This window comes from Palaemon carinicauda, chromosome 10 (assembly GCF_036898095.1).
Source record: "Palaemon carinicauda isolate YSFRI2023 chromosome 10, ASM3689809v2, whole genome shotgun sequence".
Lineage (NCBI taxonomy): Eukaryota > Metazoa > Arthropoda > Malacostraca > Decapoda > Palaemonidae > Palaemon > Palaemon carinicauda.
The window spans coordinates 38846640-38858816 of record NC_090734.1 but is presented as its reverse complement, the minus strand read 5'-3'; the positions used below and the strand labels follow the sequence as shown (position 1 = coordinate 38858816).

Sequence of the window (12177 nt, the reverse complement as noted above, 5' to 3'; positions counted from 1 at the left end):
TCTTATGAAAACTTTTTTTTTGTCACATTAAATGTTACTGAAAACTATATTTTGGTCGTATTCGGTGTTATTTTTTATTTTTTCCCCGTGTTCAGTGTCCATTTTATCCCATTTTTGTAATTAAAAAGTAGTATTTGATGAAACAAAAACATTTATGTTTTCTATTTTTTCAACAAAAACCTAATTTATTTGTCCTATTAGGAGTTATTTTTCATTTTTCCCCATGTTCAATGTCCATTTTATCTAATAAAACTATATTTATATTAAAAAATACATATATTTTAGTTTTTTTTGTGTCTTTTGTGAATTTTCTGTAAAGAATATTATTTTTTTGTACTAAAGAATGTTTTTTTTCATTTTTGGGGCTATTTTTCTTCAATTTTTAATATTTTTTGTGGGTTATTCTTATAAAAACTAAGTTTTTATATAAAAAATACTTGTTTATCTAAATATTTTTTAAATTTATTCATATAAACCCTCATTTTTGTAATTAAAAAGTAGTATTTGATGAAACAAAAACATTTATATTTTCTATTTTTTCAACAAAAACCTAATTTATTTGTCCTATTAGGTGTTATTTTTCATTTTTTCCCCACGTTCAATGTCCATTTTACCCAATAAATCTACATTTATATCATAAAATACACATATTTTGATTTTTTAAATATTTTTTCTTATTTTTCAATAGTTTTCTATGTCATATTATTAACTAGAATTCAATATTATGAACCCAAACAGTAATATTATTAACTAAAATGTAATTTTATGAAAAAAGATAATACAAATGTTAACCACAAAAAAAAAGTTAACCAAAATGGTAATATTATTAACAAAAAAAAGCATGTTATGAACTTCATTGGTAATATTATGAACATTTTTTATTAGTTTTCCAAAGTTTTATTAAGTGATTTTGTTGAAATTTTATTGAAATTTACGCATTTTTTCAATCAAAAAAAAATTGTCGGGAATTTGAAAAATTATGAGCAGGTTAATAAAAAAATAGATTGATAATGCCCATGAATATATATTTAAAACAAATAATAATCGTTTTCTATGACAAATAAAAGGTTTTTTGCGGTGACTAATGTATTTATTAATAGTATTACAAAAAATAATTTAAGAGTGTTACACAAAAAACATAACCACGCAAAATATTATCTTAACTTTTTTGAATTTTGTTAAATTTTAATAACTTTTAAATAATTATTTTATTGTTACTGTTATTCAGTTATATGTAATAGTAGATGTACTGTACATCTGTATATGTATATAAACCCCAGAATATGAACTGCAAAACATCATTAGACTTCTAATTTACGACCAAGTAACATATAGTTGATAGCTAAATATTTTAGTAATGGAGGATAATAATTCTCCGGTTATTGGTATTGACCTGGGAACTACTTATTCGTGTGTTGCTGTTTTTCAAAATGAAAAAGTTGAAATTATTGCTAATGACCAAGGAAATAGAACCACTCCTTCTTATGTTGCATTCAATGACACCGAAAGACTTATTGGGGAAGCGGCAAAAAATCTATGTGCTTTGAATCCAAAAAATACAATTTTTGATGTAAAAAGGTTAATGGGCAGAAATTATATAGATGATTGCGTTCAACGAGTAATTAAAATCTTACCCTATGAAATTATTGACGAAGAGAATAAACCAAAAATACAAGTCGAACATAAAAAAGAGAAAAAGGTGTTAACCCCAGAAGAAGTATCTTCTATGATATTATCAAAAATGAAAAAAATTGCAGAAAATTATTTAGGACGAAATATAAATAAAGCTGTTATTACAGTTCCGGCTTATTTTAACGAATCTCAGCGACATGCTACCAAAGATACTGGGACCATCGCTGGACTTGATGTTATTCGAATAATAAATGAACCCACAGCCGCCGCCATCGCTTATGGATTAAATAATGATACAAAAGAACAAATCGTTTTAATATTTGATTTGGGTGAGGGGACTTTTGATGTATCTATATTGAATATTAGTAATGATGGCATTTTTGAAGTTAAATCAACAGCAGGAGATACTCATCTTGGGGGAGAAGATTTTGATAGTATTTTATTAGATTATTTTACGCGAGAATTCAACAAAAAATATAAAAAAGATTTAAGCAACAATAAAAGATCATTAAGGCGTCTTCGTTCTACCTGTGAAACTGCTAAACGAACTTTATCTTCATCTACAGAAGCGACAATCGAAATTGATTCGTTATATGAGGTAATTGATTTTCATACTACCATTACTCGCGCTAAATTTGAAAATTTGTGTGGGAGTTTATTCAAAAACACTCTAGTGCCAGTTGAAAGGGCGTTAATCGATGCTAAGCTCGATAAGAGTGACATCGATGAAATTGTTTTGGTTGGAGGTTCTACGCGTATTCCAAAAATACAAAACCTCCTCCAAACTTTTTTTAATGAAAAGAATTTGAATAAGTCGATTAATCCAGATGAGGCTGTAGCCTATGGTGCTGCCATTCAAGCTGCCATTCTCAGTGGAGATAAATCTGAGAAGATCAAAGATTTATTATTACTGGATGTGACTCCCCTTTCATTAGGTATTGAAACTGCCGGTAATATTATGACTACCTTGATTAAAAGAAACGCGACAATTCCTACTAGCAAATTTGAAAACTTCACTACGTATAGTGATAACCAAGAATGTGTTTATATTAAAATATATGAAGGAGAAAGAACAAAAACTAAAGATAATAATTATTTGGGGGGGTTTCAATTAAATAATATACCCCAGGCACCCAAGGGTATACCTAAAATTAAGGTTACATTTGATATTGATGCTAATGGGATATTAAATGTGTCAGCAACCGAAGAATCTTCCGGCAAATCAGAAAAAATTACTATAACTAATGACTCGGGAAGATTAAACAAAGAAGAGGTAGATCGAATGATCAAAGAAGCTGAAATGTATGCTGCTCAAGACCGGGAATTAAGAAACGATATAGAAGCTAAATGTAAATTAGAATCATATTGCTTAGAAATACAAAATAATATTATAAATAATAACAGTAGTAATATAGATATATTTAAATCAAAATTAGAAAGTACTCTCAAGTGGATTGATGAAACCCCCTCTGCTAAACAAAAAGATTATGAAAATAAATTAAAAGAAATAAAAAAGGATTATGAACATATACTTGGGGGAAATGAATCAAATTTACATAATAATCAATTCCACCCAACCATTGAAGAAGTTGACTAATAAACAGAGAAGGGTTTTCATAATTTATTAATATAAAATTTTATATATTAAAAAATGAATAATTTCAAAAGTTACCAAGAAGGAATAAATGCCCCAATAGATCTTTTAAAATGTAGTTTCCCGTTCTGGATACACCAACAATATCTATTTTCTCATTATTATTTAGATATCGATAAAGAAGATGTCCCTTTTGATTTAAAATATATAAATGTATATGCCACTGATCGACTATATTATTTACACCACAGAGAATCACCATTTTATAAAAATGTAAATGAGTGTGTAATGGTTGGAAGAATGAATGATTTAAAAAATAAGAAGTTGGTATTGTATTTCTATATGCACGGAGCTACGTGGAATGATGGACTCGAAAACGAAGGGTATATTTTTTGGGCAAGAGACCCTAATTTATTGCTTCAAGTTATTTACATCGAAAATAAGCTGAGGCAAACTGTTTATAATAACCTGAAATTAGATAACACTGGGGTAATGACGCTAAAGCCATATCCTAGAGCAATCCACCATAGATATAGAAGTAACTGCAATCACATTGCCTATCCAGATGAATTTGAAAATGCTATAAAGGGTATTGATTTCAATGTTAAGTTTGATTACATATATAATCCTATTGAAGGTGATGATCTAACTCAATTTAAATTTGATGTAGGAAACATTGATAGAGTATATTACTTGAAGAAAGGCGGAAAGGGGGAAGTTGTCATGTATGCGAGACTAGACCCGCGTTTATTTGTCTATATATATATTAATCAAACTACGAAGACGATGTTTATTTCTAAATTTCGAGAGGCATTTATCAATACTATTGTAAAAATGAATTCTGATAATGAAATAAAACAAACCATTGTAGATGCAGTAAACAGAGATACTATTTTAGTATAAATAATTTTCATAATAAAAAAAGATGGACCCCAAAACAATTAATTTTCCTATTGATTTCATATCATCACAAGGTGAAATTCAGTTATTATTTAATTGGAAAATGTTCTATAAATTAGAATCTTGTAAAGAATAACCAGCCATTTTATGTTTCCCCGAATTTTTTACCAATTCTATATTTTCTATTTTAAGATGGTACTCACACGAAAACAATGATAACCTATTATTATTATTAGAAATTAAAAATCAAATTAAAAGATTTTTTGAAATGTTAGAGGTTTTAGTAAACACAATAATTAACAACGAAAGCTATAAAGTTCAGGTTAAGAGTCCCCAACAAATTGAAAAACAGTTATGGGAAATTGTTTTCTTGACTAAGAAGAATAATTATAATAACAACAATCCCCAGGATATAGAAAATAAAAAAACAGAAATTGTACACCTTTTCTTGGAATGGTATCTAGAAAATGAAAGTAGTCAACATAATTACCAACAAATTTTATTCACAAAAAATCTCGAATTCAATAAAGTGAACACACTCAAAGAATTATCCAAAACTTTATATAACACAGGATGCTGTGATACAATAAAAGAGATTTCATTAATTCCTCCACATTCAATTCACTATGTTAATCAAACGGTTTTTTCTAACTATTCAAAGTTGCCCCCTGAATTATATGGACCGGCAAGTTGGGGACCAATATATTGGAATATTTTTCATGCCTTTTCAATAAATGCTGCAAACAATAAAAATTCTAAAACTAATTGTTTACCAGAGCATTTATATGCATTTATTCACACAATTCCACTTTTGATTCCTTGTCCTATTTGTATAAAACATTATTATACCATTATTCAACCTAGTAAAATTAAGCCGGCGATATCTATATCACAATATGAAAATTTATATGAAAAAATTCATACAAGTATATCTAATGGAAAGTTGGTGTGAATTTTTTGAAATAGACAATTATTTGTATAATGTGTACAGTATATTAACTATATATACACATGAAAGGTTTTATTATTAATTAGAAAAATTCAGGGCGTATGCAATAGTATTCAAAATTTTTATGTGGGTATTTAGTACGTTGAGTTTACAGAGACCCATTATAATGATTTGATTTTCTGGTGAATATTTATCGGGTATATCAATAATAACATTATATTTTTTTCTTAAATTATTAATTTTTTTTCCGCGTTTACCAATGATAAATTTATAATAATCTGAATAGCCATAAATTAAGCTTTGATGTATTTGTTTTGGGTCGCAATTTTCATTTATGGGCATGATATACGAAGAAAAGGATGAGGTAGATAAAAAGGATGGTGATGGTGTATTATATAAAAATAAAGGATTATTATGAAAAATATCAATTGTATTATCATTATTATTATTAATATTATTTTCAGATGAACAAATATTATCCATTTTTTCAATTAGATTAGTAATCTTGATTTTCAGTTCTCGTATGTGAAAATGTAAGTTTTCAGTTCATTTATATTATATTTTATATGTTGTCTATAATCACAATTTAATTTTCTAAAACAATTATTATTATTATTATTATTATTATTATTATTATTATTATTATTATTACTATTATTATAATTGTTGTCGTTGTTGTCGTTTTCCTCTCCTATTTTATCATCATCTTTGAGATATTTAGTGTTGTGTTTTAAATTTCCATTTTGGTATTCAACGTTAATATAATTATCACCATTAATACTACTACTACTACTACTACTATTATCATTTACAAAATTTAATTTTGATTTAGTAGTCATGTTTTTTTTAGAATGTGTGACTTATCTAAAAAGATTTGCTCTTAGGATTTGAAAAAGAATATATAACAAGGTATATATGTGTGTGTGTGCATGATATACACATATATTTATATAAAATTTAAAAACGACAATATTTTTTTATTAAATAATTTAAAAAATTACCCAAAGAGAAAACCAAAAAAAAAAGAAAAAGATATTCTTCAATCGAAAACGAAATTATTATTTCAAACGAAAAAAATATAAACCCACAAAGATATATATCTGATACCCTTTTAGTGGGATCAACAAACGAAGAAAAGAAAATGATATCTAATAATGAAGCGGAGAACCTAAGAGTTCGAATTGATATTCTTGAAATGAAAATGGATAAATTATTCAGAGTACTAGGTCCCATGAATAGTATAAAAGCTACACCAGTTGCTTCGTTAATATATTCAGATTAAAAAAAATGTCACGATTATGTAACTGCCATTTATAATAATTGGATTGAATATTTTTCATATATGGCATCTAGTAATATAAGTAAAGAACTGAAATTTGAAGATTTTTTTAGAAATATCAATAAATTTATTTTTAAAAATTACTTTTCTAAATATGATATTACAATAAAATCTTTGTTTAATTTACATGATTTAACAGACAAAGAACGTAATATATTGTCGTGGAATAGATACCCAAATACGTGGGAATTAAAGGATGCCAAAAACAAAGAACACATCTCCGCATTTATAAACAAAGATGCAATTTATATATATTATTTTCCAGATGAAATTATAGGAATTTGTAACTGTTCGACGACTACTACTACTACTACTACTACTACTACTACTACTAATAATAATAATAATAATAATAATAACATTGACATACAACTGAAAAATAAATCTTGGTTTCCAGGATTATCTACATCAAATAGCATCGTAGATCAAATTGAAAATAAAGCAATTTATATCCATTTATCAGAAAAAAATATATTGATTAATACTGATCACCGTTTTGTTGTTTTGGGTGCCGAGAGACCCCTATTCAATACTACAGTAAATATTTCGTGTTTAAATGCATTAAATGATACTTTATATAAAATAGGACCTACTGTATTAGATATAACTATAGTTATATTTCATGCCATGTTACACTTGAAATGTTTCGCCGAGGAAAATGATTATTGTTATGGACATAATATAAAATTTTTACAACAATTTATTAATTACACCCCCTCAGTATTATTTGGACATCCATTTTTCCCTCCAGTTACTACTATTATAGACGGAAAAGATGTAATTTCTAAATAAATTTCAACTTTGATAACATGATTCATTTTAAGTCTCATAAAAATCAATAGCGGCTACTAAAGTTTTCAACTCTTTTATATTGAATTTTGTATATAATAACGGCGAGAATTTTGTTAAAAAAATACTTGATTTGCCCATTGACGCATAATATAATATAGAACATATACTTTCAATCAATAATAATTTTTTCAGGGGAGTAGCCCATTGCGATACTGTATTATTGGTATCTGTATTTTGTTTAGAAAATCTGACACAACAATTTCCAATAGATCTAATCATGGAAGAAAAGTCGTTGTTTTCTGCATGGAATTTTGCAGTTAATTCGCGTATTATTTTTTTTTTGCTCTCTGATGGGTGTATCATAAAACCAAAATTGTAATCACTACCAAAAAATATAAAATGTAATATAACGTATAATATCATTTGATCAATATTAAATTTAAGGCCACATTATAAACTATATAGATTTAATATAAAAGGCCAACTATATGTGTCACTGTTTTTACTTTTACTTAATGTGGGGGTTACTATAGCTACATTTTTTATTTGTCTTAAAACGAGCATGGCCATTACATCCGAGTCAGATGAAAGTATAACATTTGTTTCATTCCCACAGAATTTCTGAGTAAATTTGATTAGCTCCACTTCCCCTTCTCCTCTTTTAGAATATTCAATATGATAGTTACTTTCTAATGAAAAATTATAGGGATACGATAAAGAAATAAGTTTTTCTTTTAATAAATGAAAAATATATTCATGGAGTTCATTCTTTTCTGATAAAGTCAACAAACTATAATCATCCATTTTTTCTCTTTTTTTCTGTTTTTGATGATTGGAGATGATCCATCCACGGCAAGAAAACAATAAACAGTATCGTTAATGATTTCTTCTTTCCTAAAAGATTCATAAAATGAGCAAATCTGTTCTATATAATATATGATGCTATTAACTACACCAGTTGCATTACATTTTTTTATATCAATTTTATCATCATCTAACAACGCATTTTTGTCTGGTCTTTTAACGTGTGCATGTAAAAATATGGCTCCATCAACACCAATACTATTTAGTTTCCCCCCATTTCCGATATTATCATATATATCATTGAGATGTTGCGATTGATAATGATTATCATTATTATTTTTGTATTTTGTTAGTAAAGGTAGCCGAGCATTATTATCTTGAATTCTATTTGTAAGAAACGGAACTCCCATTATCTAACTAGTGAAAATGATATACTATATATATATATGCAATTTAAAGTTTGTAAAGTTTAATATAAAATATAAAAAATGAGAACTGTATCCAAAACGGTCCTATCTGATGCATTATCCGTGACAATGATATTCTTATCATTGGTGTTATTGGTTATATCTATATTAAAGATTTTGAAAAAAAAATTATAATATTTACATAAGTGACCAACAAATGTTATTTATCGAAATTATAGTGTTAATTGGACTAATACTATTAGAAATAGCTAGTGTATATTCAAAATATTATAATTATAATGATAAATTGAATCAAACAACCTATATTAGAAATAATCTTAATATTGATGATGATATCACTTAATTATGTTTCTACATATTGTACTTTTATCAGTTTTTTATCAGAGTTCTTCTTCATCATCATCATCATCGTTATTATTATAGTTTTCCTTTTCTTCGAGTAGGGCAATGTTGGTTCTATCATTTTTTCCTTCTAAAGACGCATTTGCCTTTTCTAATTTAAATTGGTTTTCTTGTTGATCTTTTTGTTGATTTTCAATCTTAGGTATTTTTATTGGAATTTCTTCTTCTTCGTCTTCTTTGGTTTTTTCTATTTTCCTTTTATTAGCCCTTCTGCTTCTATCAAGCCCACCACCATGATCATCATCTAATAATACTTCTTCTTTTTCGGTTATTTCCATTTTGAGGTTGTCCATAGTATAAAATTGGATTTTATCATTTTCCATATCTACCAATTGTGTTGTTTTTGTTTCTTTTTGTTGTTTATTTTCCTTTTCAATTATAATATTAGTTTTCTTCTTTGGGTGTATTTTTTTCGGGGTCGTGATTTTTTTGTTCTTTTTTATTGATGTATCCCCCTTTTTGATATTCCCCTTTTTTATTTTTTTACTGACACTATCACCTGCACTTTTAATTTTTCTTTCTTTTTTTATGTCTACCGCGTTCTCGTCGTCCAATAATGTATCTTCTTTCTTTATTACCTTTATTTTAGAATCCAAATGGTGGTCCTGGTTATTTTGTGCCGCTACTTCTTTTTCTATTTCATCTTGTACTTTTTGTAGGGGTGTGTTGATATTTTCAGTTTTTAAACTCTCGTCCTTTTTAGAAACAACACCATTATTGCTATTGGTGCCGTCATTAGTATCATTATAAGTTAGCATTGGAGGACTCTAAGTTGGTGTTAAGGGTGGTAGTGGTAGTGGTAGTGGTGGTGGTAATACCCACGACGATGATAATGATGATGGCAAATTACTATTATTTTCTTCGTGGTTTGAAATTGCCAGAGTAGTAGTATTTTGTTGATCATTATTATCAATGACATTGCTGTTATTTTCAGATTTTAAATTCTCTATTGGTATTAGTTTAATTTTCTCGTCCTTCTTGAAAACAATATTATTATTGCTATTGGTGCTGTCATTAGTATCATTATAAGTTAGCATTGGAGGACTATAAGTTGGTGGTAGTGGTGGTAGTGGTGGTGGTAATACCAACGATGATGATGATGATGATGGCAAGTTACTATTATTTTCTTTGTGGTTTGAAATTGCCAGAGTAGTAGTATTTTGTTGATCATTATTATCGTTGACAATGTTATTATATGGTGGTAAGTTTGTTATAAATTGTATTGTTGTTGTTGTTGTTGTTGATGATGATGATTGGAGTGGTGGTGGTAGTGGTAGTGGTAGTGGTAGTGGTGGTGGTGGTGGTGGTAAAGATATAAGTTGTTGTTGTTGTTGTGGTGGTGGTGGTGGTGGTAGTGGTAGTGGTAATTGTGAAGTTATTATTGGAGTTGACAGAGATTCTTCTTGGTCTACTTCCATTAGTGTCTCGTTATCATCATTAATATTATTATTATTACTATTATCATCATTATATAATTGTGGTTTATTTGCCCTTAATTGATCTAATCTTGATTCAGTAGGAATGTAATAAGGATTATTGTTATTATTACTACCAAATGTAAACAAGGAAGATGATGATGATGATGGTGGTAATGGTTGGTTATTACTACCAAATGTAAACAAGGAGGATGATGGTTGGATTATTTTATTTTCAGGTAATAATGACACTTGTTGATGTTCCATTAATTGTGAATTATCATCATCTTTATTTGGGGGGGTTGATTTGGAGGGGAGGTGAATGTTCGTCAGATGATGGTTGGATTATTTTATTTTCAGGTAATAATGACACTTGTTGATGTTCCATTAATTGTAAATTATCATCATCTTTATTTGGGGGGTTGATTTGGAGGGGAGGTGAATGTTCGTCAGATGATGGTTGGATTATTTTATTTTCAGGTAATAATGACACTTGGTGATGTTCCATTAATTGTAAATTATCATCATCTTTATTTGGGGGGTTGATTTGGAGGGGAGGTGAATGTTCGTCTTCCATCACCTGCATAGCTTTATTTGCTTCGTGTTTGGTTATTGTCTTTTTATCATTATTAGGATTATTATATAAAGGTGTGGTGTTTACACCCAGTTGTTCTAATCTCGATTTAGTAGAGACATCATAATAATCACGGGGCAATTCACTTGGTTGTAAATTATCATTATTACCACTAGTTGTAGGTAAAAGGGGTGATGGTTGGATTGTTTCTTTTAGCGTTGAGGATGGTGGGGTGAGTTGATGTTGTTGCTGTTGTTTTTCTTGGTTCTTTATCAATAGTGAAAGTGCTTTGTTGTTTTCGTCAATTTGATTTTTCAGCCCTAAAGTATCTTTACTTGTTATTTTAGCAACCCGGTTTTTTTTTTTTTGAAGAGTTATCAAAAATCGTAACTAATTTTTCAATATGATTATTTGTTAATGCTAAAGCATTTTCATGTTCCTGAAACAACAAGTCTTTTTCTTTTTTATGCTTAAGAATTATATTATTTTTTTCTTCTATAGCCTTTTCAAGTTTGATGTTTTGTTTTGAAATTGTTGAGTTTAATTGTTCAATTTCTTCTTCTTGAATTTTTAATTGTTTTAAATGTTTAGTGCACTCCTTTTTCATTTTTTTCATATCGTCATTTGTTTCACGTATGATGTTTTCATTTTCTTTTTGATACTGTTCATTTGAATATAAATAATCATATCTCTCTTTTTTTATTCTTTTTATAATACTTTCATTATCTCGCTTATCACTTTTCTTGTCTCGTTCACACTTTTCTAATTTATATTCTAAGTCGCTAATTAAAATTTTTTGTTCTTGAATTACTTGTTTAAACAAAATTATATCTTTCTCTATACTTTTTATATGTTTTTCGTAATTTGAAATTGTGTCTTTATTTATACTTTCATGTATTGGGGTGTCTTTTTGCGCTTTGCAATGATTTAACTCTTTGGAAAGTTCCTTTATTTTATTTTTCTTATCTAAATCATTTTTTAGATTTTCTTTTTCTTTTTCATGAAGTTTTGCTATTTCGGTCTTAGAGTTTTTTAGTTCTTCTTCTAATAAATATATTTTATTTTCTTTATTAGACAGCAAATTTGTAAATGATAAAATAATTGTGTCACTGTTTTTGTTTTTATCATTATAATCTTCAGTATTTTCTAAATCTGGGTATAATGTCTCCTCTGTTTCCATATTTTGTGTATCAGTTCTAACGCTTAATACATTTTTCCAATATTTATTATGATTTTCGAGTGTATTTTTACACATATTCATCATGTGCTCATTATACACTAGGACCTCCTTTTCGTGAAGAAGTCTATTTTTTTGTTTCCTTTGTTTATATGAATCAAATTCGCTTAG

General features: G+C 27.7%; 1 protein-coding gene across 1 annotated transcript; it reads left to right on the top strand.

The window, feature by feature from the left end:
• Positions 1-1326: 1326 nt before the first annotated feature.
• On the top strand, positions 1327-3229 carry LOC137647944 (heat shock cognate 71 kDa protein-like). The gene has a single exon (XM_068380892.1). The coding sequence runs from the start codon at positions 1358-1360 to the stop codon at positions 3227-3229; it is 1872 nt and encodes a 623-aa protein (XP_068236993.1). The 5' UTR covers positions 1327-1357.
• The last annotated feature ends 8948 nt before the right edge of the window (positions 3230-12177 follow it).